Source organism: Macaca fascicularis, chromosome 13 (genome assembly GCF_037993035.2).
Source record: "Macaca fascicularis isolate 582-1 chromosome 13, T2T-MFA8v1.1".
Lineage (NCBI taxonomy): Eukaryota > Metazoa > Chordata > Mammalia > Primates > Cercopithecidae > Macaca > Macaca fascicularis.
In genome coordinates, this window is record NC_088387.1 from 50,335,511 (window position 1) to 50,362,749 (window position 27,239).

A 27,239-nucleotide genomic window follows, 5' to 3' on the forward strand; every position below is an offset into this window, starting at 1 on the left:
ATTAAATCCAGTGACCAGAGGACTTGGACACTCCTGATCCCCAACATTCTACTCCAATGTTAGATGGTATCCTGATTCGGGGTTCAGAAAATGGGTCTCAGCAGGAGGCCTGGCTTCAGAGGAGGTGTTCCAGGCTCCCACAGAGGGTTGGCCCCCACCCCACCCCTGCCATGCACCTCCTGCCTCAGCCTCCTGGATCTGGATACAGACCAGCCTCACCTTCTCTCTCTGGATGAGCTCAAAAGAGGCCAGCAGCTCCCCCGTCGGCTGGCTGCCCCTGGTCAGTGGGAACCAGGCCAGTCGGGGCGTCCGTTCCAAACTCGGTTGACAGATGCAGCGGCCCATAAACTCGTCTGCGCCCTAGACCAAGCATAGAGAGACAAGAATCAGCATCCCTTACCCAGGGCTCTGGGGAGCCTCAGAGAGATCAGGTCTACATGTGCCTTCTGAACTAGCAGGGGCCTCAGTGAGGGCACCCCCTCCCACAGAATGGTGAATTCTGCTCTCCTTAGCAGGACTCAACAACAAGACAAGATGTGAGCAGCCTCGTGACTGTCACTAGGTTTGAATTCCCATCATGCTCGAGAAGTCCTTCTGGACTAGTGTCCAACTAGTGTTTGCCCTGCTGTAATTTAATCAGCGCTGAGACTACTGGAGACCAGAGAGACAGCCTCCTGGCATTTCTCTAATGCCCTCAGCAGTACAGGTGTTTGCAGTTCCAGGGACGTCTGTATCTCCTGCTCATTTCACCCTTAAATTCCCCCACTTTGCAAATGGGGAAACTGTGATCACATTCATCAAATTAAATAAGCCTGGACAAAATGATGTTTTCATAAAGGAAGGTACCTTTTCTTCAGGCACCTTCCTTGACTCCCTGCTGCCCGGAAGACAGATCCGTCACACTGGATGCAAGGGCAAGCCCCCTCAGGGCTCTGGCAGCCTTCAGCTCGTACCGCCACCCTCCCGCCCTGTTCTGCACTTGCACTCAGTCCTGCTGAGTCCCCCTGACCAGTGCCAGCCCAGCCGCCTGCCTCCCTCCTGCTCCAAAGGTGCCAGGGCCTGTGCCCTTCTCCAAACAGTCCCACATGGACTCTTCCTCCGGTTGCTCCTTCCCCCCTGCATGGTACCAGCTTTTCCTTCCAAGCACCCCAATGTTGGACCCCCCAGCCCAGGCCTGCCTTACCCATGGCCAGCTGTCCCCATCATCTGGTGAGGAATAGAGACAGAAGCACCTTTCCCCACCCCTGCCCACCACACCCACCCAGGGAACCTGACATCTGGTCAGTGCAACTCTTACTGACAATGTCTTCCAAACCCATCCCCTCCCCTTTTATCCCACCGCCACCTCCAGCTTTGCCGTGCGCCCAGTTGGTCTCTTCCAGCAGCATCCAGCCTCCTCTTCGGAAACTGCTGCCCTGACGTCATCACTCTCCTGCTCCCCTGGATTCATACTCCATTCTCCTCCTTCCAGGCCTCTGCCTCGCGCCGACACCTCAACCCCACATTTCCTCCAGGGCCCGGGTCTTTCCCAAAGGCTTTCCTGACATTCCAGCCCATAGCACTCTCTCCCTCCTGGGAGCCTCCTAGAGCTGCTCTGTCCAATACAGGAGCACCAGCCACCTGCAGCTATTTAAATTTTAATTTTACTTCGCTAAAATGAAATAAAATTTACAATTTCATTTCTCAGCTGCACCAGTCCCATTTCCAGTGCTGTGCAGCCTCATGCAGCTAGAGGCTCCCTTTTCGGACAGCACAGCCCTACAGCTCGCCTGTCACCACAGGAGGTCCTGTGGGACAGTTGTGGTAAGAGGCCCTGCCTGTGGCACAGAGCTGGGAGGCACTCAGGGACCCGTGCTCTCACATGGAGGATTCTCCACTGTGTGGGTGTCTTGGCTCCCACCTAAACAGGGAACCCCAAGTGAAGGGCCACTCAGCCAGTAATGTAAGTGCTCGATGTACATTTAAGGATTCCACACCGCTCCTCGATGAGAAGAAGGGACTGGCCTGAGATCACACAGGCAAGGCAGAGGCAGAGAAAACCCAAGCCCCTGGCCCACAACCAAGCACCTTTTCCGGATATGTTCCCTTTCACTGATGAGCAGTGTCTGCTGTGGGAACGGCATCTGTGCTAGCAATCCATTTTTAATGACTCTAAAATAGTCTTCATTGCTCTAGGGCCTGCGGAGTTAGGGGAGCACCCATCTGGCTGGGCAGCCACGAGTTCCTGGAGACCCCACCTTTGCACATGGTCCCTCCCTGTGAGGGGACGAGGCAGAAGCCGGGCAGACTCACGTAAGTGTCATGGTCGTACAGCTCCACCACAATGCTGGGCGGCTGCTCAGCAACTGTGGCCGGCTCGCCGAAGATCTCGATCTCGTAGAAGATGAGCGTCTGGTCCCAGGTGGGGTTAAGGGTGTTCTTCACCACCACCGTCTTCTGGCTCTGGTGCAGGAAGGAGACGATGGCATAGGGATCTGCACAGGCCGGAGATGGGGAGGGGAGACAGGACACAGCAGGGGCCATGAGAGATGTCTGCTTCAGAGCCATGTGGGGCCACAAAGCTGGAGCAGGGCTGTGGCTGCCACTCTGGAGCAACAGCATTCATGCTGGGATGCATCTTCCCTATGGGGTTCTTCTAGCCCTGCCATGAGGCCAGCTGGGGGCCACAGTAGGGACATGGAGCCTGGGTCCTGGCAAATGGGCACAAGATCCAGAGAACATCCCTTTTTGTGCTGCTTCCTGAGCTGGCTGCTGGAAGCAGGATCCAGCTGGGGGAAGTGAATGTCTGTATGGTCTGTTCGTTCATTCATTCATTCATTCATCCAACAAGCATTTATCGAGTGCCTTCTTTATGCCAGGCTAGGGGCTAGGTGCTAGGGGCTGAGAATACAATTTGAACTAAATATAAAATATCCACACAAGCTAATGTAAAATTATGATTTGGGTCAGAGCCTTGAAGAATAGACATAAAATGCAGTGAAATGTGTTAGGGAGGGATCTGGCTTCCTTGAGGAAGGGGGAGCAGAGCAGAGCTGCTGGTGTCTGTGAGCTCTGGGATGCCACCACACTGACGTGGCCAGTTCTGCATTTCAGCAAGCTCACTCTGGCTGCCACATGGAGAACAGACTGCAGGGAGCACGAGGAGGTCTAGGGAGACCAGTTCTGAGGCCACTGCAGTGGTCCAGGGAGGAACGATGGTGGCTTAGATGGGTGTGGGGTGCTAAAGGGAAGTGCACAGACTCAGCAGCTATTTAGCAGTAGGGGTGTGACAGAAACCCAAAGGCCCCCGCAGCTCCCTGCTGCCCGCGAACTCCTTTCCAGCCTGCCAGCCTTGGCCACGCCAGCCTGGGACCCAGCCACAAGTCATTCCCTCTACCTTGTCCCAAAGGCTCACTAGAGCAGACTCTAGGGTCAGTGGTTCTCAAATGTGAGCATGCTGCAGAATCATCTGGAAGGCTCATTCAGGGTGCTGGGCCCTGCCCCCAGAGACTCGGATTCAGCAGGGCCAGGGTGGGCCTGAGAATTACATTTCTAACAAGTTCCTGAAAGCGATGCTCATGCTGTCTTCTGGGACCACATTTTGGAAACCAATGCAGGAGAGGGACTGAGTGCATATAACTTGGGAGAGGAATGCAGGGCTTGGAGGAGGGGGCTCCCTTCAGCTCCTCCTAATGGGATGTCACCTTGAGGGCTGAACCCAGTGCCTAACCATGCACTCAATACCCTTGCCACCCTGCTCCATCCTGCAATGGCCTGTGCCCTCTGAGCCCTGCAGTCCAGCCCTAGCACTGCCATTCACTTCCCATGTGACCTCAAGAGGGCCTCAGTGGCCTCAGAGGTAATGGCCTCTGTGTTGCTGGCCTCAGAAGGATGCAGGTTCAAACACAACCCAGGGGCTGGGATGGGGAGACAGGGCTTCCGCACAAAGGGGAGAAGAGCAAGACAGGCTCCCTGGCCACAAGAAGACCAAATGGGACACCATGGCCACTGCATAGGTGGCAGAGAGAGGGGTGGCAAGGAGTGACCGGGAAAGAGGCGGGAAGGTTGGAGTGGGCAATGGCAGGAAACCCATCAAGGGATGGAGAGACCAGGGTCCAAGGTTGTGCCTGTTGCCAAAAAAAGAGCTGGTTTTAAGAGCAGGGGGTATCTAAGTTAAGGGGCGGACTCAGCCATGGCCACCCACAGGCTGAGCAATGCTGGGTCTGGTTAATAGGAGGCAGCCACCAGCCTGGGATCAGCCTGACAGCCATCAGGCACAAATCATGGAGGACTTCCTGCAGGAAAATGGTTTTGATCCTGATTCTGTGGAGCAGAAGGGGGCAATGGGAGGCCCTTGGCAGGCGAAGGAGCCAGAGAGAACTGCCCACCACGTCTCTCGACCCCCACCAGGTGGGAGCCTCCCTGGCATGGGGCTCCCCTTTCCATGCACTGGACCTGGCAGGGCTGGCCCTGAGCCCTTTCCCTCCTGCCCCTGGCAGGGCCCAGCGGCATCTGTGTATTTAATGAAACCGTCTGGCTGTGATACCATCAGCTCCAAGCTCGGCAGAGAACTTCTCCAGGTTCCAGTAAGGAAAGGAGGGCGCGTTCCGATAAATAAAACCATATTAGAGAGCCAGCGAAAAAGCCCCTTTTGTTCCCGCCCCGCCCCGTGCTTCCCTACGCTTTATTTTTATAAGCGTGCGGGCCCCAGACCGACCGCGTTTACACAAAGATCACAATTGCACATTGTAGCGGCTGTGCACGCTGTATTGGTGTTGGCAGCACCCCCCACGCTGGCCCCCGAGCAGGCTGACTTCTTCCAGCAGCCCCATCGGCCCGGGCAATGAGCTCAGCGCTCGGGGGAGAACGGGGAGGGGGTGGCTTTCAAACAAAAATCACCCAGACCTACACACGTGCCCCACCCGCCCATGGGAGGAAAAAACACACAACAAAGGCATTGTAAAGAGCAGGCCTGGAGGCCTGGGGCCTCAGACACTGGGCTACTGTGTACAGGGGCCTGGCCTCTCCCTGCACAGGACCCCATCCCTCAAAAAAAAAGAAAAAGGAAAAAGGGGAATAGGGGTGTTGCTAGAGCAAGGTGGTCAGATGAAGGACAGCCAGACACACTCACAGACAAATCCCTCTTCCAGGAAAGCTAAGAGGAGGGAGAGGCAGATTCCCAAAAAGCGGTGGAGGGGAAGGTCAGGGGCTGGGTTTTGCGCGTGCATCACAGCGTAGGGCTCTCCCCAGGGCCACGCCCACAAGCCATATGCAGCGCGCAGCATGCCCTCGCTGAGGCAAGCACTTTGGATTGCAGCTCTGAGGAGCACGGCTGCCCCAGGGAGGATCCAGCCATGAGCACACAAGGATTCTACCTGACTCCATCACCACAAGGGAGTCAGGGACCTGTCACCGGGCCCCAGGCAGACAATTCCTTGGCTGGATCCAGAGCCCTACACCAGGCTGTTCGGGCTGAGCCCTGCTGCTCAGACGTTCCTGGATCTCCGGAGAGGACCGTCTGCATTCACAATACACTACGCTTTCCTCCCGGGCCTTCCTACCAACCACTCAGACCACCAGGGTCGGGGACAAAGTGGGAAGTATCACCCCATTTTTCAGAAAAGGGAGCTTTCCCCAGGAAGACTAAGTCGCTCAGCCATGATCCTATGTACTAGACCCACTGACTCCTAGTCCAGTGCTCCTTCCACCACACCACCTCATAGGAAAGGGCCCTTCAGAGAGGGTGGGATCGACTGCCAATAACCAAGGCAATGCAAATGAGAACTAGACTCCAGCAATATTTTTCCTATAAAATTAAGAAAAATTGTTCAAAATTATAAAAACCCGGTATGGGCAAAGAGTCGATGAAATAGGTACTCTCCTTTATTGCTGGAAGCAATTCAGCAAGCCTTCAGAAAAGCAATTGGGCACTATGCCCTGAAAAACATAAAACCATTTATACCCTTTTCCCATATTCCAGGGAGGCATCCAGATTCACCAGAAAGCTAGATGTATGTACAAAGATGTCCACTCTCACGTTATTTGTAATGCATCATTCATTCACTATACAGTTATTGATTGGCTACTCTGTGGGAGGTTAGCACAGTGCTAGGGATAGGAAGATGAATGAGACGTAATCCAAGCTCTTAAGAGTATGACTACTGGTTGGAAATTGTAACCTAAACGGGTATAATACAAGGTGATGTGCTACTTAATAGTGGAGTATACAGGGGCCGGGATGAGGAGCGCCTGATGTCACCTGCTGGCATCAAGTCAGGCTTCCCAAAGCAGGTCTCAAGGATGAGGAGGTAGGCCGTGCAGACCAAGGAAAAGGGGGCATTCCAGGCACAAGCATGGCACGGGTAAACACACCAAAGACTTTAGGTACTTGGGGAGCAGCAAGCCATTGGTCTGGCTTAGGGGACGAAGGGAGCACCAGGGCAGTGGGGACAGAGGAGGCAGGAGGGGAGGAGGGGTAGATCACAAACGGTCCTGGATTCCTGCTGAGCAATTTGGACTGAATCCTGTAGATCAGTGTTTCCCAAAATGTGTTCTTTGAGTGGTGGGTTCTCTGGGGAGCTAATGAGTGCTTAAACAGATTAAACAGGCTCCTTCCCTGCCGCCGCCTTAGAGCCTCTCATATGCCACTGTGCATTGTAAATCTTGAAGCGTGCAGTGTTTCCCAGTCTCTCTTACTCAGGAACCCTTTTTAAGTGGAGCATTTCACAAGCCTCCAATGCACTTTGGAAAACACCTCCTTAAGCTCGTCTGGTGGATTGCCCCAGCCAGAGCCAACCCTAACAAAAAGCTGTGCTTAAAAAGGGGTTGGGAAGGGAGACTGGAGTTCAGACTTGGGAAACCCAAAAGCAAGAAATCCCCAGCACCACCCAGGACTGAGTCTGAATCTGAGGGAAACTAAGGCACCGGTCATCAAGACGTGGCCCCAGCTGTGGGCAGCTCTGGCTCATCAGACCTCACTGCAGCCTGGCCTGGCAGGACTATCCCACAGGACCACCTACCTGGCCCACCGCTGTGACCTTACCTGGAGCTGTAAGGCCAGCAAAGAGGGCACAGGACTTTCTACTTTCTTGAGAGGTACTCACCCCTGTAAATTAATAAATGATGTGGCATCTGGTCTATCAGCCATCTCTCATTGGCTTGGTTAGCCAAGTTGAAGCCCCTGAGCCGTGACGTGGGAGGCCCTCACAGAGGGATTTCTGGGCCCCTCCTAAGCTGAGGGTCATCCCTTGGAATACAGTGACCTCATGATAGAGCTGCATGAGGGTCCTCCATCTGGGCGGGCTGCTCTGTAAGCAGAGCTTATGATCCCTCCAACCACAACAGCAGTTCTTAACTGGCAGAAGGGGCCAGACTGACACCTTCCTCCCTGGTTCCCTGTGAGAAACACCAGTCTACAATGAAGAGTAACTCAGCTCAAGTTACTGTTCAGGGAAGCAATGCTACCCACCCCACACCAAAGGGGTGGGCAGGACGGAGCTAGGTGTGGTGTTGGTGACGTGTTCTAAGTCCTCTAAAGTCATAGCTTTTCATTTCAAAGCAAACCCAGTACACACAACAGATGTTCACAAAGCAGTGGCAACCCCCTCCCAAAAACAAAAAGAAGTCATTGAACTGGCCGGGCACAGTGGCTCACGCCTGTAATCCCAGCACTCTGGGAGGCCAAGGCGGGTGAATCGTCTGAGGTCAGGAGTTCAAGACCAGCCTGGCCAACACGGGGAAATCCCGTCTCTACTAATGCAAAAAATTAGCCAGGCATGGTGGCGGATGCCTGTAATGCCAGCTACTTGGAAGGCTGAGGCAGAAGAATCGCTTGAACCTGGGAGGCAGAGGTTGCAGTGAGCCAAGATAGCGCCATTGCACTCCAACCTGGGTAACAAGAGCAAAACTCTAGCTCAAAAAAGAGAAGAAGTCACTGAATTAAGTATCACTTTATGTTTTTTATGACTAATTGCTGCACAGGGAATACACATTAATAAACACATAAGCACACGCCACAGATGCCCTTCCACTGGTCCAGAAAATTGATACCCCAGCCATACACTCAAACCCCACTCAAGTTGCAACCCTCAGGCCATCTGGATGGCAATATCTCCAGGATAGCCTCCCTCTCCCAAGTTCAATATTGTTCAACAAGTGTTTTCTGGGCAACCCCTGCCTATCTCCTCAAATATTCAACCAGGGAGAAGGAGCGGCCATGGCCCCAATGTCCGGGCAGCCCCGAGACCCACCATGTAGAGAGAAGCAAAGAGCACAGCACAGGGCTGTAGGAGCCCCAGGGGAAAGGCCCAGAGAGCAACAGGTCAGAGGCACTGGGAGAGTGGCTCGAGAAGGGCCCTCTCTGCCCCAGACACCCGGCAGGCAGCTGGAAGCTGCATCGGCGACAGACACTGTGCCAGGCCCTCCCCTGGCCCCAGACATTCCGGATTCACACATAAGTTTCCTCAGAGAAATGCCAGCCGGTGGCCGAGCACAGCCTCCGGCCGCCAGCCGCCCCAGGGTCAGTTCCAGGGGAGAAATTGCTTTGGTTTAGGGTTTGGGAGTGAAAATAAACACTCTGGGTTTTATAGGTTCACCCATGTTGGCTGCTGTTTTCCTTTCCAGCAGCTGCTCAATCGGGCCTTTCATTCAGAAGCCAGTGGCCTCTGAGGAAGCCCTGGGCAGTGCCCTCAAAGCTCAAGGGATGTTTATTTGGGGGAGGGGGTGGGGCCAGGATGGAAAGTGTGACGTCTCCGCAGACCGGTGCCACTGCCCTACCAGAGGGGAGCATCGGCTCCCAGCGCTGGGCCCTTGAAGGAGTTCCCTCCCCTCTCTGCGGGGTCCTCGGCCTGCAGGGCCCACAGAGGACAAGGGGGCTTCTGCCTGGGCCCCACCTGGCCACCCCCCTCTCACAAACCCATTCCCAGCACCCTCACCTCTCACGCCCTCCCGGGAAGGGAGAGAAAGCAAGACTATAAACTCGTCCATGTCCTTTTTCTCAGAGTAAGTTCTAATTGTCAGACTCCTGGACAAGTTTCCCAGGAAGTAGCCACTGCAGATTCCTGTCTGGCCTGGGCCTGTCAATTCTGGCGGGCTGCTGCTGTACATACTTTCGAGGGAGCTCTCAGGACCCTGGCCCCAAAGCAAAACAGGGTAGAACTTTCTCATTCACCCTGCACCTGGCTGCACAGAGCTGGAGGATGGGCCACTGAGGGCCATAGCTGCTGGAGAGGAGGACGCAGATTGGACCCCACATCGGGGAGGAGAGTGGACCAGCAAGGAAGTCAGCAGATGGCCATCACCTGCAGAGCCATGCTATGTCCAGGAAGTCACTCCCATAGAACTCAGTTCTACTCAACCAAACAGCAGTCACTAGATGGCGAGAGCCTTGGGTTCCATTCCCAGCTCTGACACTTGGTAGTAATTTCAATGCAAGCATTTAGCTAACCTATCCGAGTCTCTGTTTCTTCACCAATAAAATGGGGATGTTGACCACCTACTTCATAGGACAGTTGTAAGGGTTACAGGAAATAATGTCAGCAAAATGCCTGGGCACCTAGTGAGCACTCAGCCATCAAGTGCTGCAGGTTCAAACGTAAGATGAGGCCCCTTCCTGGGGGAGCTTATGGTTAGAGCAGGAAGGAGGCAGCAGAGATAGACCACTGTTAATCTGTGCAGTGGGGAAGGCCTCTGAGGGAGATGCAGGTGAGGAGCTGGCCAAGCGCTGAAGAAGGAGCAACCAGCTTGGCTTGGGGAAGTCAGAGGGCATCTGGGCTGGGTCTTGAAGGATGACTAGGAGTTTGCTGGTTAGAAATAGGGAGCAAATGCATTCTAGACAGAGCGATCACTGAGTGCAAAGGCCAGGCGTGGGCAACATGGACAGAGTTGGTGGGGCTGGAGCTACTGGATAGAGGGCAACGAGCAAAAGGTGAACCAGGTGAGGACCACAGGGCCAGATCACAAGGGACTTGTCTGCTGTGCTGAAGAGTTGGAGGCTCCTGTCAGTGTCTATACTTGAAATCAGAGGAGGGACGTGACCAGGTGTGTCTGGGGCAGTGCAGAAGGTGCCAGGGAGGTGAGGAGATAACCAGAATGACCTAGACACAAAGGGGCAAGGCCAGTGTCAGATGGCAGTGTGACATTAAAGAGGAGGGAACAGATCTGAGGGATTCAGGAGGTAGAATCCTCAGGACTGGGTGACTAAGAATTTCCAGCCTGGGTAACAGATGGCTGCCAACCCCAGGGCCACGGCAGGAAATGCCGAGGCAACCTGGATCTGGGTGGGGGAAGCTGGGGAGCAAGGTCACACGGAGGTTTGCACAGGATGAACTGAGGTGAGTGAAGGTGGAGAAGTTGGGGGACCCCGGTGTCCAGAGAGAGGACACAGACAAGACTTCTTGGAGCATCAGGATTTGAGGGCAGTGAAGCATCAAGGAGGAGCAGGTCAGAGAGGAGGCTACAGGGGCCCTCCAGAGGCTGGCGGCTGGAGCCAAGGCCAGAGGAGCTTTCAGGAAAGAGGGGACAGTCAGCGAAGCCTGATCCTGCCAAGGAGTCCAGCAGACCATGGACAAGAGTTTGCTGCACCTGACAACCAAGAAGCCACAGGACCCTGGCGACAGCACCCACCTCCATGCACCCAGCAAACAGCACCCCTTGTTGCCGGAAAGCCAGATGTCTCCATTCCCAGCTCTCAGCCCACAGTCTCTGACTCTCCTGCCTCTCCCCCACCTACCAGAAAAAGAGTCCTTGTCCATCGCAGCCAGGTCCCGGGCCTGGTACATGTAGCAGCGTAGATGGTAGCGGTTCCCATCTTCAACAAGGGAAAAAATAGAGGTGCCAGAGTGAGTGGTTGGGGTGGGTAAGAGCTGGGGCGGTTCAGAGCTGGGGCTCGGGGCGAGGTGGAGTCTGTCCCTAGAAAGGGCAGCAGACAGAGGGGCTGAACGAGGGAAACCATACAGGCCACTGTGCGAGGTCAGGAGAACATTCCACAGCTCGAAAGCGGACACCTGACTAATTAACGTGTCCCTGGGCCAGGCTAGGGCTGGGGGAGAAGAGGTAGAGGAGGAGGGGAGGAGGGGAGGCCAAACAGACAATGGGAGCAGCCACAGAGCACAGGGTCTTAAATGCCTGATATCAGATTTGAGTGGGTGGACACACCACACAGACAGGCAAAGACACATGCGAGCGCACACACATGCACACACACACACACGGCACTGACCCACCAAAAAGCACACAGACTCAGCTCCCCAGAGCCCCACATACACACCTGATCTTATAACTCTATCCAAACAGAAGCATAAGGTGACACACCCCTATCACCCCATAGATGCCTCGAAGCCTCACTTACAGTCAAATATGCAGGAAATTGTGGGTCTGTTCACACCAAAGCTCAAGGTGGAGACGGACATGGAATCTTCACTCTTGTCGTCCACCACGCCGCCCTGGAGACACGAAGCTGGTTATGGCAGATTCTGCCCCCAGGCCTGGGGGTGACAGGGAGACTAGCCCAGAGAGTTAGATCCCCAGGGCCAGGAGATCTCTCTGCTGCTGAAAGCTGAGCCATCAGCCTCTACTTTCATTCTGGGGAGCTTATCCTCTCCTAAAAAATCACCAGACTCCAATGTCAAAGCACCAAAGGACTGTGGGAAATTCTTCTCCCTCTCTAGTGAAGACCAGATGAGCCAAGAACGGAATTTTTAGTTGTTTCAGGCAAAGAGATTAGAAGGAATGACTCGAAGGGGCTCTCCAGGAGAGAATCAAATGGGGATCTGTCCACTAGGGACAAGTCCAGTGGAATCGCAATGTGGAGGTTCCAGGCCAGCATCTCTGGGTCCCCATCTCTGCCATCCCCTGCTAACACAGAGCTGGGTCCCACGCTCTGGAGGAAGCTGTACCACACACCCACCATCTCTCACCAGTTCCCACTCTGCTGAGGGTGAGCAGGGCTCAGTCTGAGGCCAGAGGTGGGGACAGGAGTGGGTGGACAGTCAGGCTTGGAAGCCAAGCTGTCCATTTACTGTGTATAAAGCTAGATGGTCAGCCCTGCCACCTCGCCCTCATTAGCTCTGGACTCCAACCACTGAGCCACAAACCACTTTGGGGAGCACCAAGACCAGACCACTTCCCTAGGCCAGACACCCAGCTCTCTGATGCACTTTCTCAGCCCAGAGCCAGAAGCCCAAGCCACAGCCTACAGAGGGACTGGGGAGAGTTGGGGGCCGTTACTAGACACCCCGTGCCGTCTGCTCCCTCTGCACTCACTCAGATGTCTCCAAGTGCCTCTCTCCTCTCCCTCCTGCCCGCTACCCAAACTGTCGCCTGCTCCATTTCAGAGGGGTGGGGTTAAGTAATAAAGTGGCCTCTGCTCCACTTCCTTGTTCAGTCCCACATCTCACAAATGTGTACACACCCTTGAAAGAAAACCCTGGCTCTCCCTCAGACAGCCCGTCATCCCACCAGGCCCACTCAGAGTGGCCAGTTCCCAGGATTCTTCTGCTGAGCCACCCTGACCTTCACCCGGGAACCATTTCCCAAGAATTTCAACCTCTCCCCAGGCTCTGAAGCTACAAAGCCCCCCACTGCCTCCAACACAAGACACCACTGCCACTACTGTGCCCCTGCTCTCCAAACCATGCCCACCCTCAGGGCTCAGTCCAGACCCCCTTGTCCAAGAAGCCTCCCTGGACACCTGTTCTCCCACCTCTGGCCAGGCCATCCCCAAGCCAAAACCAGCTTCATCACCCTCAGTCACTGTGCGGCTCCTTGGCCTGAATCCTTCAGTGGCCTGAAAGGTCCAGTCCAGCCTTCTCCCAGTCAGACACCCAGTGACCCGCCCTATCTTTCCCCATCCAACACCAAGGCTTTCTTCCCCCAATCCCGGCCCTTGGCTTCAGGCAAACCACACTCCTTAAAGCTGTCCCAGACGTACTCACTCCCATAGCAAGCTTACGCTGTTCCACAGCCAGAGGTGCCGTCAACCATCCCAGGCCGCCCCATCTTCAGATCATCTTAGGACACCTAAGCAAAGCCTGCCCTGGTCACTCTGGGTCAACAAAGAATTGCACCCTAAAGGGTGGCTGGGCCTTCCTCTGCTCCACTGTTGCAAAGGGTCTGCAAAACACACACTTGGGAAAGACTGAGTCCCTCTGTTCTCCCAGGGGACTCTCCAAGGTCCTGCTATCCCTGGGTGGGCTCTGACTTCCACTACAGGACATCCTCATTTCTGACAGGGAGATGCCCAGACTCTCCTCTTCCTTTAGCCACAACTTCAACATGGGCTCTGAAATCAGATTCCTTGGGCTCCAGTTCTGGCCCTGCCATTGACTACTGGCTGTGTGACTTTGGGCAAGTTGCTTCACTTCTCTGAATCAATCACTTTACAAATTTGGGATAATTATACAGTAGCTATTTTAGAGAGTTGCTTTGATTATTAAAGAAGATAGAGAACATGTAGTTCTTAGCACATTTCCTGGCTCACAGTAAATGCTCAAGAAATGTTAGCTATCAATGACCTTACAGGGCTTGGGGAGGGGGCGTGTCATAAACTATAAAGTTTGTCATGTGCTGGAAGTGGTATTCACATCACTCATATTTGTTCAAAATGATTCCAAGGTGTTAAAGTGGACATTTCAGTAAGAATCAGGCAAGCCAGCAAGGGCCTCTCCCAATGCCTCCAGGTGGTTTATACATGGTTTCTCTCTCTGTCTGTCACACACACACACACACACACACACACACACACACACACACACACACAGGGAGAGGTGTGATACACATACAAGGAAGGACCCAAAGGCCTGAAATCCTCCCTTGTGAACAGGTGTGGAAGCCCTGGACCCCTGGCAGGAAAGGCATTTGGCCTGGCCCTGAGGCACTGGCGTCCCACTGGAGGGAGCACCAAGCCCAGCAGCGAATGACCACAGAACACCCCCCTGGCTGCAGGGTGTGCAACACCAAACACAAAGCCAGACCTGGGGGCCCAGCAGGCCACTTGGACTTGAGAGGCAGGGACACTAAGGAAAGCTCGTTACGCTGGAAATAGGGCTTGGCCTGCCCCCAGGTGCAACAATGCGTGATGCCTGCATCTCCAGCACCTCCAGCTGGGGCATAGGTAAAGGGTGGGAGCAGTGGGAGTAGGGAGGATGGGGGTGGACTCAGCTGCGGGTAGGCGGGATGGACTCTGTGGTCCGTCTAACTTGGTCTGGCCACACACAGGTGCCCCATCCGCAGGTAGGGGGCTAGGGTGAGCGTAGGGAGGGAGGCGCCTCCAGCTCCAGGTCCCCAATCTTCCTCTCTCCCTCCCAGCGCCTGCAGGGACCTCCCTGCTTGCGGATGGCTGCCAGTGCACATCCCCACTCACCTCGCACCTCCTCTAGATGGCCCCCCTCACCAGGCCCCTGTCAGCACCACTCCCAAGGCCTCTGTCTGGGGTTCTGGCAGCATGTTCTGGGTCTCTGTCCAAGGGCAGGGCCTCCTGCCTGCGATCAGAAGCAGCATCTCCCTCCTTGGGATTTCCATGTGGACCTCACTGAGTCCTTGGCCCCTAGCAGGCCCTGGCCCTGCAAGTGACTGTCCTGCAGGGAGAGGAACTAGCACGCCCTCTGGGAATGCCCCTCACACCGTCTGCTTTCCAAAACCTGACCTGGCTCCAGAAGAGGGGCCCAGCCACACCACACCTGGTCCAGGGACCCGCTGCCCACCCTTACCCCATCTGCCACCTGAGTACAGACCTTCTCCCTCTACCTCAGGGAGACAGATGAGGACTTTTGGGAAGAAGCATTACCAGGGGACCAGGGGAGACACACCCCCCCGAGTCAGGCGCCCTGATTCACACTCTGGGCAAAATTCCCCCCACACCTGGCCAACATCCTTATATCCTCTGGTCCACTGCCCCTCCCAGGGAAGCCTGGACTCTCCATACAGCCCCATTAGACCCTGGGAGCAGAGGGAAGGCCACCCCTCCCTCCCGGCCCACTGTGGCCTCTGAATTGAGTCTCTGCCAGTCAGGACACTACCAAACCCACACAGCCCCACACCCCTACAACCCCTACCTGCTCACACCAGCTGGGACACTCTGGGGTCTCCTTTCTTGCCGCCAGGCCCTTGCCCTGTGTGTCCCCTGACTTTTCCATGCAGTCTTATCATCAAGGTCGCCCTGCAAGGATGTGTTAGGTACCCCTCCTGGGCACTCCCACTTCGCCCTGAATTTCCCCAGCCACTACACTCACCACCTAACATTGCAAGCACCCATCTTCTTGTCCCGCCAAGAGCCCAGCCAGGTTCCCAGAGTGCACCCGTCACCCAGCAGAGCACCTCACAGGCAGTAGGTGCCCAGCACATCATTGGTGAACGAGTGAGGGAATGCACGAACAATGGGCACTTGCCTCAGGGGAAGACAACTGCGTCGGCATTGAGGAGGGCAGGTGACACAGGCCGGCCCGGTGGGGATCCGCCAATGTCATGCCTTCTTGACTTTGAAGTACGTTCTGGTTTTCAGGTGTGGACATCAGCGTGCTCAAGCTTGGGGAATTTCTCTCAAAGCCAGTAACAAAGCCTCTTGAAAATCCTATCTGGGAACTTTGGGGAAGCATCTCCCTCCCATCTGTCTCTCCTCGGACGTGCCACCCATTTACAAAACACCTACTCTGTGCCAGGCATTGCCCATTCAAGTTGTGAAATGGCTATTGCTGCTCATGCAGCCAGTGGCACCTGTCCAGAGAGGCCATCCCTGCCAATACTGTTGAAAATTGCATTCTAACACACACAGCCTCACACGCACCCACACAGGGCTACTGTGGAAAACGCAGGGCTCTTCGACCTTGGCACTATTGACATTTGGGGCTGGAATATTCTTTGCTATGAGGCTGCCCTGTGCATGGTAGGATGTTTAGCAGCATCCCTGGCCTCTACCTGTTAGATACCAGTAGCATCTCCACTGAGTTATGACCACTAAAAATGTCTCGACATTGCCCAATGTCCCCCTGTGGACAAGTTGAGGGGAACTGCGCCCTATAGAGAACTAGTAGTGCAAACTGAATGAAATGATACCCCACAGTCTTTGGCAGGTACCTGGTTTAACTCTTTCATCTCTCCAGGCTCTTGTTAAATACTCCTCCTCCCCTCTGGCCCTTTGTAAATGTCCTGAATTCATCATCTTTCCTGTGCCACAGGGCCTTTACACAGAGATGTCCACTCCGTTTGGAATGTCTTCCAAATGAGCTAACTCGGGCTTTTCCTTCGCTGCATCATCTCTGAGGCATGGGCACCTCCTTGGCTGCCCAGCCTTCAGCATCAGCCCCCATCCAGCCTCTCTTATCTTCTCCCTTGCATCCACCCTCCATGTATGCGGGCAAGGCATGCACACTCCTTTATCCCCTGCACCCAGTCCAACATCGGGCATGTAGTGGGCATCCAATGAAGATTTATCACATGCGATCAATCAGCAGCATTCCCTCACCCTAAGCCACATGTGCAGCACCCAGGCCTAAGGTCCCAGGGCAAAGGACAGGAAAGGTGTGTCAGACAGCACCTCCTACCTTCAGGAAGCTCAGAGTCAGGTCTGATGTTACTATGGAAAAAGGGATTAATGTGGACTCACTTACACCCCAGGATGAGGCCATCTGTGGGGTGGGATGGAATGGGGTGGGCCTTTGGAAGCCCCTTCAGGAAGGCTTCCTGGAGGAGGGGAAGGAGGGTGCCGGAACTGGGAGAGCAGCAGCAGCACGCTGGGGCTTAGAGGAAAGGCTTGGGAGGTGGGCAAGGCCGGGACAGAGGGCCGGTTTCCCTCTGCTCCTACTCTGAGCCCCGTTCAGAGCCAGGCTGCAGGAGAGGCTGATGCTCTGTTTTCTGCCCACCCACCCTTCACCCCCACTCGCATACACATATTCTTGCCCAGCCCCAGGGCCAGGCCCAGGGCATTGGGTTTCCCACAGTCACATTCCTGCCTCGATAGCTCATGCCACCGCGACTCCCAGGCTGGGGCTGGCAGCCACGCGGTCTGTGGCCACACACTCCATCTCGGGCTAGCTGTGTAAGGGATCTTGCTGCTCGTCCAGGGGACTGGGCAGCCTCCAACCCGCTGTTGCCCGGCTGGAAGCCACGGCTCCCTGGAGGAGCCTGAGCATAGGAATATGAGGAATCTCCCCCAGGGGTCCCCAGAGCCAATGGCCAGACTCACCTGAGTCTGCCAAGGACTGACATCCAAGGACCACAGCCGGGAGAAGATGGGCAGGTTCTAGGGAAACACAGCCTACGAAGGGGAATCCTCAACCCACCTAAATCGGATCAATACGAAGATTGAGCCCACCAGCATGTCTGAGATTCCTTCTGCACCACCGGGTGTCTGTGCCTTCCGTCTGCAGACCCGCTGTTTGCTATGGTGCCTTCTCTAAACAGGGCCTAAAGTTCTGGCTCAGGATCTACAAAGTGGAGACAGTAAGGCGACAGAAGGGCCAGAGCGGGGTGGACACAGCAACAAGTCACAGGCTAAGCAGTGCAGCTTCCTGGGGCTGAGCAGGCAAGGGAAAGCCCCACAGTGGCCAGAAAGGAAACATCTCAGGGGCCACCGGGGAGGCCACAGAGACCCTCCCTGCCCCAGCAGAGTCAAACAGATGGGTGTGGACCAGCTAGAGGCTGGCTACCCCCCTTCACTTTATGGGAAGGACTCAACTCCTACACAGGATGGGCCCCAAGAGCACCCATGGCAGGGCTGTTGGAAGGGGCACTACTGTTGGGGGTCATCCCCCATCTCTTATGTAAAAACGATCAGGGGGCCCTGAGAGCAGCAGGTGCTGGAGTGAGCAGGTGTGGTTCACGAGAGCAGATTACATTTTCAGGAATTCTGCAAGCCAGTTGTTAAACACAGCCATTAGTAAAAATTAAATCATATACATTTACCACTAAAGAAACTATATTTAAAAACCTAAGGTGGTAAATACTTGAAATCCTTCTAATTCCTTTTTTTTTTTTTTTTTTTTTTTTTTTTTTGAGATGGAGTCTTGCTCTGTTACCCAGGCTGGAGTGCAGTGGCGCAATCACATCTCACTGCAGCCTTAACCTCCCTGGGTTCAAGCAATCCTCCCACCTCAGCCTCCCAAAGTGCTGAGATTACAGGCGTGAGCCACCACGCCTGGCCCATTCTAATACTTGTACTACCTTTTCCTGTTATCTCTGCTCCTGAGGCTGCTTCCGTCTCATGTATCTGCGATGGAAATATTATATATATGTGTGCTACTGCCCGCCTCTTCCCAGCTCCATGTTCAGTGGTGCCACATTGCTAGCTCGAAATTGCTCATGGCTGGAACATCTACACCATGGAAATCAGCAAATGCTACAAACCAGGGCTGGGGATTGTTTTGTTTTGTTTTGTTTTGTTCTGTTCTGGAGACCTGGTTGTTAAACATTGACCAGCACAGTGCCAGGGTGACCTTCCAGGTCTTCACCATCTTCACTCTTCACTATGGGCTTTGCTGGGATGTCCAAATGCCAACATGATGAGGTAGTGTAGACTGCTATAAACCCTGCACAACCCAACCATTATCCATAAAATTTTTCACAATATTCATGGGAGGAAACACAGCTAAACAATTATGACTTGGCTTCTCGGTTGCCTCAGTTTGCTTATGTGTAAAATGGGAGTGCTGATAGACCCTGTCTCTTAGAATTACTGGAAGGGTTAAATGAGATATTATGTGGACAGGGCAGAAGGCAATGGCTGGCCCCTGGTACACGCCCTGACGCCAAGGTTGACAGACCTTGTCTATAAAGGGCCAAGTGCTAACTACTTTTGACTTTGTGGGCCATAGAGTCTCTGCTGCAACTGAAACACAAAAGCCGCCACAGGCACTACGTAGGTGAATGAGTACCAGCTGTGTGCCAATAAAGCCTTTTTTTTTTTTTTTTTTTTTTTTTTTTGAGACGGAGTCTCCCTTTGTCTCCTAAGCTGGGGTGCAATGGCTCAATCACAGTTCACTGCAACCTCCACCTCCCAAGTTCAAGCGATTCTCCTGCCTCAGCCTTCTGAATAATTTTTGTATTTTTAGCAGAGATGGGGTTTCACCATATTGGCCAAGCTGGTCTTAAACTCCTGACCTCAGGTCATCTGCCTGCCTTGGCCTCCCAAAGTGCTGGGATTACAGGTGTGAGCCACTGGCCAGTAAAGCCTTATTTACAAAAGCAGGCAGAGGGCCAGATTTGGCCTGTGGGGCATAGTTTGCTGACCCCTGCTGCATAAGAGGAGGTTGTTATTTTTGTTGTGTTTTTAGCATTCCCACCTGATAAGCAAGAAAACTGGGACCCAGAAAGGTTAAGGTCTTCCCCGGGACTACACAGCAAATTAGCTGGCAGAACCAGGGTTCCCCTGCCCACTCTCAAGGCTCTTCCCAGGCTCCTACTATCCCTCAGAACTCAAAGCACCCGAGCAGAGTTCTGGAGCTACAGACGATTGGATGCCAAGTCAGGGCTGTGGGGAACCCAGAGCCCACTTCATTTCCCTGGCTGCCCCAGCCTCAGCTTGCAGGGAAACCCCACGCAGGCCAGGAGCCCAGGCCAAAGGAGGGGAACCCTTTAAAAGACAGAATGGAACGCAGGAACACACAGACTCCCTTTCTAATCAGGGCTGATTGCAACCGTAAGTGGAATAGCAGGCGAGAGTGCAACCCCATTTAATTTACAGCTGGAGCCAGGGCTTGGAAGCAGCTGCTAAACTCCTTGCAAAACTACTGGCTGGCCCCTGGGGAGCGGAGGGTGGAATCAGGAAACCTGGAGGATCCACGATGCCACGTGTGGGCTGGCACGAGCATGTATGTGTGTGTGTTTGTCCTTCTAGGGTTTCCATGTCTCCACACGTGGACGTGCAGAGAACACTGGAGCAGGTTTCATCCCATGCCAGGGTGCCTTGGTAATTAGGACAACTCTATGGCCCAGTTTGCCTGGAATGGTCCTACTTACGCCTGTTTTTCCAGCGTGATTATTAATAGTGTTCCAGACTGGACAGTAAATTATACGGTCACTCTAGCAATGGCAGATGAAGACCCTCATACGTGTACAATGAGCCGCATGGGGGACACCCAACACATGCCCCCGACTGTAACACACTCTGCAGCCATGAATCTGGGCACTGGCATTTTGCCTGAGGCACATGGACAAGCATTTGAATCCTCCAGACCTTGGGGTTCAAATCTTGAGCGAGACAGACGCAGGGTCCACACATTTAGAGTTACCCAAATTGTCCCCTACTGTGGGGCAGTAGGAAGAGCAGCGAGGCCTCTGCTTGAGAGGGGACCCAGCCCTCAAGCTGCCCATGCTAGCACGATGCCAGGTATAGAACAGGTGCTCAGCTTGAATATTCAAGAAACAGTCCTGAGATCCACAGAGCTGCCTTCTAACACCCCAGCCCCAGACCCAGCCGTAGGCCTTGTTTCCTAATGAGGTAAACCCCTCGTGCCTCCCAGGGCCTGCCCTTGCTCACAGTGACAGCTCTGGGAACCAAGCCTGGGTCCCCTGCCCACAGCATGGCTTCCTTTCAGGCACAGAGCTGCCCCTCCCTCCCCATCCACATCTGACCTCCTTTTCAGCCAGCTCAAATCCCAGATTACTTCTCTCTGGAACCAGCCTTTCCCTGACCCACTTCCCTGCACTTCTGACTCCCAACTGGCCTTGCCTCACCGGCCCAGGCTTGAGCCGCCTGTCTCCAAGGGTCCTCTCTACTGCAGTCGGGACGCTGGCCTCCACCAACCCTCTGGAGGTTTCCCAGGATGGAGGCTGGGGGGCCAGGTCCTCTCTAGCTGCCCAACTGCCCCAGGACTGCCAAGCTGCCTGGCTATCAGGCGAGGAGAAGGCCGCCCAGGACAGAGGTGTCTAGCCAGCAGCATCCAATCCTCCCACCCTGGGACTCTACCACAAAGGACTCCATGGAGCAGGAGGGACATGGTGCCCTCATGGAAGTGGGGGAATGAAAGCGCCAGATGGGGGTTTCGCTGCTGGTCAGGAGACACCTGGAGAGAGGGGCAGACGAGCCACTGCCCGGACCTTGGTTCTAGCACTGACTTGTGCTGTGCTGCTGGACATCCCCGCTCAGGCCTCTGCTTTTTCCAGGGTGACTTTAGGGCTCGGAGTTGTTCCAGAGCAGCACTGTCCAGTAGACCTTCCCGCAGTGATCAAACCATCAGTGGCTGCACCAGCCAATGTGGTAGCCGGCCACTTGGCAGATGAGGCTACTGAGCACGGGAAGTGTGACCTGACTAGGGAATTGAATTTACTTATTCTGATTTACTTTAACTGTAAACTTAACTAGCCACCCTTGGCTAGTGGCTACTGTGTTGGAGAGTGCAGCTCTAGAGCCTCAGTCTCCCTAACTATAAAATGGGGCTAATAATAGAATCCAGCCTTCTGGGGTCACTATGAGATGATGCATATAAAGCCTGGTTTTTAGCACATGGTAAAATCAACATTAATAATTCTTATCCTCTATGGGGTCCTGGATCCCCTGGAGCATTGGATAAAACCATGGCTCTTACACCAGATCATACCTGCGTGCGTGCACATGCACAACTTTGCATCCAATATCAAGATGCTCCTACATCTCCCAAGGCAGGTCAGGCACGCCTTTAGAAAAAGAAAGTTTCTTCCAGCAGCAAAAATCTCCAAGATTCTGAGCACACGTTGCCGACGTTTCTGTCCCTCCCCTCCCTGCCAGCCCCAGGCATCTCAGAGAACCCTTCCCAATACTCAGGGCCAAGCACAGAGGCAGGGCTTGGAAAAATCCTCGATCATGGAGGGCAGGCTCAGGGCAAGGGCAACAGGATGGATTCTATGAGCTCATCCCAGCAGCCGTCACCAGAGTTCCCAGAGAGGCCGGTGGCGTCAGGAGGGGGTGACTGGGTGGGAGGCGGCGGTGGTGGCTGCTGTGGCCACAAGGGGTGTGGGGTGGAGAGGGAGGCTGGATGGAACGCGCTATAATAGCGGCTTTGTGCTCTGCTTCCCAGCTCCCTGGGAACGCCAGGAAGATTATGAAACCCGGTGTCTTTGGAAATGCCAGGATATTAGCTGGAAAAAGAATAATACGAAAATAAAATAATGCTCGGGATGGAGACAGCAGACGATTAGCAGACGGAGCCAGGGCCTCCCGCTCCGTGGAGGGAGCCAGGCTTGGCCCCGGCAGAAGGTTTCAGGGAAAGGCTGCCCGTGCTAATGAGCAGACAGGGCCTGCCTTCCAACAAGACGTCTTCCAGAGGGGAGCTGGCAGGCAAGGCCCAGCCCACTGGTGGACGTGTGGGTCAGGGAAAAGGTGGCAGGAAGCAAGGGGGCGCCACAGACCTGGTCCTGAACTGTCAGATTACCAGCAAGGCTACCTGGCTTCCACCCATGGTCCTTCCCCAGCCCCTGCTAGGCCTGCCTCCCAACATCCTTCTTCAAGAAGCCTCCCTCATTAGACACTGCCCCTCTGGAATGATTCTTATTCTACCTCCAACACTTCAAAGATGCAGATTCTAGGGGTTTATTTGCACTCACACGTGAACATCTCTCTTCTTGATCAGACAAGAGTTCCCCATGAGCCAGGCCTCCACCAGCAGATCAGGAGATCATTAGAAGTAAAGACCACGTTTCCCCCACCAAGCAGCAGGGAGAACATGTCATCTTGCCATACCTCCCTCTCCAGGACCCTGGTCACACACCTCCCAGCAGGAATGCACACGCTCTGCCTCTCTCAGAAGGGCACCCAAGTGGGGGGCCAATGGGAGCCTCATCTTGATGAGGCACTTTGTACTTCACATCTGTGCTATTCTGAGATGGCCCCTGCACCGGCGACATCAGCATCACGTGGAGGCTTGTTAGACACAGAGACTCTTGAGGCCTACCAGACCCTGAATCAAGAGTCTGCATTTTAACAATATCCCCAGACAGCGCCTACTTTTGCTAAGTCTGAGAAGCGCTTCGCAACATGCATCGTCATTAATCCTTACAATGGCCCTGGGATTCAGTTACTTGCGCGAGTGGGGAAAGAGAGTCACTAATGGCATGAGTGACCTGTCCACAGCTAGTAAGCAGGGAAAGCAGAATTCGAGCCACAGAGGCCTCACGCATCCCACCAATGAGTCACCAGGCATCAGGGACCCGTGGGCAAAGACCAGCTCTCAGGACAGAAGCCGGGTCCTAGCACCCAGAAAATCCAACCACCTTCCCCAGGATGCAGGGAGGACCTTAGCCCCAAAGCTGTGCTGGGGCATCAGGACATCCCAGGACAAAGACAGCAGCTCGGCAGCGGGAGCCCAAACCATTCTGGGTCCTGGCAGGAAGATGGAAAGGAGACTGTGGAAGGGGAGTGGGAGGGTGAAAGAGAAAGTGTGTGTGTGTGTGTGTGCATGTGATTGTGTATGTGTTCGTGTGAGTGTGTAAGAGACTGTATGTCAGAATGTGTGTGAGTATGTATGTGTTGGTGTGTATGAGTGTGTAGAGAGTGTGTTGGTGTGTGTGAGAGTGTGTGTGTGATTGTGTACATTAGTGTGAGATAGTGGGGGGTGCATGAGAATGGGTGTGTGTTGGTATGTATGGGAGTGTGTGGAGCGAGTGTGTTGGTGTGTGTGAGGGTATGTGAGAATGTGATTGTGTATGTGTTAGTATCGGTGTTAGTGTGTGGGGGTGTTGTATGAGTGTATATGTGTGCGTTAGTATGTGTTGGTGTGTATGAATGTGTGGAGAGAGTGTGTTGGTGTGTGTGTTGGCGTAAGACAATGTGTGTGTTGGTGTGTATGAGTGTCTGAAGAGTGTGTGTGTTGGTGTGTATGAGTGTGTATTGGTGTGTATGAGTGTGTGGCGAGAGAGTGTGTGTTGGTGTGTGTGTTGGTGTGTATGAATGTGTGGAGAGAGTGTGTTGGTGTGTGTGCTGGTGTGTAAGACACTGTGTGAGTGTGTGTCACTCAGGTATAGAGTCTTCCAGACAGTCAAGTGGGCCTGTGGCCCTGTCCAAATGCCAGACACACCTAAACCTTCCAAAACTCTCTGCTCCTCCAGCTGCAGGTCTGTGGGATCCGCCCTCTGAAGCCATTACCTCCCTCTCTGGTTCTTTCCGCCAGCCAAGCTGTCCCAGGACTCAGGGCTTTGCCACATTGGTCTCTTCCATGTATCACAGGCAAGTCACAGGTGAATTACAATCCATCACCCGCCTATGGCTGCTGACTTCACGCCTGGTTTCAGCGATCCCTCAGGACAGTCTCTTCCATGAGAAGAATACACAGATCGGTCTCTCTGCTTCTGGGAAGTGCCCCCCTCATTCTCCCATGCGCTGAGCCATGAAAGCTTGGCCTGGGTCCCCCAGCCTTGTCACTTTCTTCCTCCAGGCCCTAGCCAGCCCGAGGGCCCATCCACGCTTTGTCCACGTGTCTCCAGTCACCTCTATCCCACTCCCAGCCCCCTCGGCTCCCCGATCCAGCCTTCCTGCCCTGGGCCGCCTGGCAGGCAGCCATCAGCTCTGTCTCCCTCACACAGCACTTCACCGTGTGTGTCAGCCTTGCCAGGGCCAACCGTGAACTCATCACAGCCCGCCCCACCCCGCCGTGCGGCCTGGCAACCACAGGGGCCCCACTGTCCACCTCTGACTCTTCCCTCCCCAAACCCTGCAGTCCCACCTCCCTCCACCTCAGCCCCACGGCCTCACGCCAGGTGGTCACCTCTCGTGGATCTCTACCCAAGACTCCTGAGGCTTCCTGATGGGAGCCAAACATCCTCTATGGCTGCTTGACTGATGGTCCTAAAGCCCAGCTCTGACTAGAGAACTCCTCTTGTCAATAACTGACACTGGCTCCCTAGTGCTCTGGTCACTGTCTAGACCATCTGGAGCTCTTTGCCCAACACTGCTTTGGTTTTTGGTTTTTGTTTTTCTTTTCAGAGGCTCCTTTCCCCAATCTGGTGGCACTGTCAATCACAGAGAAGGGGCATGGCCCATGCCAGCCAATCAGAATGCTCCATCCCTCACCCAGGCGCAGGGGCTGGCGGGGCACCACCAGGCAGAGCCGGTCAGTCATGCCCCAGACTTCACTGACATTACTGAGAAAGCAGCACTCGGGGGTCTCCAGCTGCAAGGAAAACAGAGTGTGGCGCTGTGGGCTGGGCTACTTTATCCAGCAGGACTCTGCTGACCGGAGGGACGATGCTGGCCTTTCGTCACCAGCAACATCTTTGCTACCACACAGAGAGAGCCCGTATGAGACAAGGCCAAGACGGGGTACAAGTCCTGGGGACAGTGTGTGAACCTGTTTCCTGCCAGGCCTAATGCCTGCTTCACCTCTCGGGTTCTTCCCAGCTCTGTGAGCCCACAAACCCCTTTTCTCCTCAGCTCCTTCAGGTGGAGCTCTGGCTGATGGAAACAGTTCCTGATTACACAGGGTGCCTTCCTGGCCTTCTCAGACCTGGCCCTGACTCTGACGCCTGCCAAGGTCTTTATACCCACCCCTCAGCTAGAGCCACAGGACCATCACCAGCCCCTGCCCAGTGTCCAGGCCAGGCCCTTTCTGACTCAAAGCAGAGGGGGCCACAGAACACCAGCCCCACCCCAGGAGGCTCCCCAACTGCTCTGACCTCGGCAGCAGCTCCATCCTATCCTGCCCCACCCTGGCCAGAAGACCAGTCCACAGTCCAGAGCCGAGAGTTCCGCTACCTCCCCTCAGCCTCCACTTGACCTGGCCCCAGGACAAGGGAGGGGCTCTCTCCAAAGCCTATGGCAGGCTCCTCTGACGTCCTCAGGCCCCCAGAGAGCTTCCTCTCCTATACCACCACTGCTGGGCCTTACCCACCATCGAGGCCTGAGACTGACAGAGCCTCCCCAGCCTGCCCACTCACTCTCAGGGCCACTGCTGGCTTCACCTCCCTGCCGGTGCCCAGCCCAACAGATCCTGAGCCTCCCCACAGCACTCCTGCCTTCAAAGTCAGACTGTCCTACAGATAGGTGCCCAGCCTGACCCCAATCACACAGCTGGCTTCACATGGACACCCTCACATCCCATGGGACCCGCTCTCTAGGGCCCAAGCCCAAACCCCCCAGGGAGGTGCCAGTCCTGGCTGGATTTCAGAGGAAGCAGCTCCTTCCCCAGCAGAGCGGGGACTGGCTATGTGCCAGTACCGAGTGCTCGCTCAGACTGTCCCCGAGGCACCTGCTCCTCTCTTTTGGGGAGCCCGTCACCCAGGTCCTGGAGAACCTTGAGCCTACCCTAGTTCCACTGGCTACAGAAAGTGCACCCTGGGCAAGAAAGCCATCCTGGGCTCAGCGTCTAACAGAAAGTGCACCCTGGGCAGGGAAGCCATCCTGGGCTCAGCTTCTGAGGCACACCTCTTCCCCAAAATTGCTGGGGATGCCCAAGAGATGGTCTCTGCCTCAAGAGGATGTACGTGCAACCAAGGACACTCTGGGGCCACAAGACCTCTCTCACTCCTCCCAAGGGCCTCCTCGCCCATCTTCATGCCAGCCAGCCAGGCACAGGTCAGCCAGATGGCCAAGGCCATCTTCCCCTCTGCTTTCATCTTGACACCTCAAAGTAGTAGCAGCAAGTGTTTCAGTGCCAAGGAAGCTTTTTCATTTTAGGAGAACACCCAGACTGGGGCTGCTTTCCCCACATGCCGCCCCACAGATACAGACGCCAGGATGACCAGCCAGTGTTCCATCTGAAAGTCCTAACCTGGGGTCCCTGCGCCTCTCCCACGTCAGCCCGAACAGCCCTGGGTAACCAAGATCCACCCCACCCGACCCAGGACAAGCGCAGCCCCACGTACCAGGGCCCCCTCGAGGGCAAACACAGCTGCAGGCCCCGTCTTCTCCAGGGGCTCCATGCGGCGGCGCCAGCGGCGGCGGCGGAAGGCATCTGTCTTGCGGTACTCGAGGTGGAACTTCCAGCCAAAAAGAGAGGCGTACTCCCAGCCCTCGCCCTCTGCCTCCGCCTGCCTATGCTGCACAAGAGAAGGGGCAGACTCAGAGGCCAGTGGGAAGGCTGGGGGAGTCCTGTGCTCAGCTCTACCTTTGCCTTCCTGTCCTCCATGACAACTCCCCACCAGCTCCCACACCAGACCCTCCAGGTGGGAAAACCTGGGAGAGCCACCTAGAGGAGAGAGGCTTTCTGCAGCCACAGGAACCTCGGGTCAGAAAATCAGGAGGGGAGAGGAGGCTCCGTGGGCTGCGGGGAGAACCGAACACCCAGAAAGGGAAGGTAGACTGACGCAGTGATGAAAACACTGGGCTTTTGACTTGCTTATTTGTTTGAATTCTGGGTGGATTT

The 27,239-nt window shown here is 54.9% G+C and overlaps 1 protein-coding gene across 24 annotated transcripts in view; it reads right to left on the reverse strand.

Annotated features, from left to right (window-relative positions):
• Nucleotides 1-27,239, reverse strand: part of DYSF (dysferlin) — a 233,094-nt gene that overhangs the window by 85,272 nt on the left and 120,583 nt on the right. For 23 of the 24 annotated variants that reach the window (XM_045369115.3, XM_045369111.3, XM_045369113.3 and 20 more), the window contains 5 exons: nucleotides 26,740-26,913; nucleotides 11,327-11,420; nucleotides 10,709-10,786; nucleotides 2,293-2,474; nucleotides 220-360 (listed from right to left, as the gene is read on the reverse strand). In XM_045369115.3, coding sequence (XP_045225050.2) covers nucleotides 220-360; nucleotides 2,293-2,474; nucleotides 10,709-10,786; nucleotides 11,327-11,420; nucleotides 26,740-26,913 — 669 coding nt within the window. The remainder of the gene's footprint in view (nucleotides 1-219; nucleotides 361-2,292; nucleotides 2,475-10,708; nucleotides 10,787-11,326; nucleotides 11,421-26,739; nucleotides 26,914-27,239) is intronic. The other variant, XR_012422205.1, reaches the window with a different exon arrangement.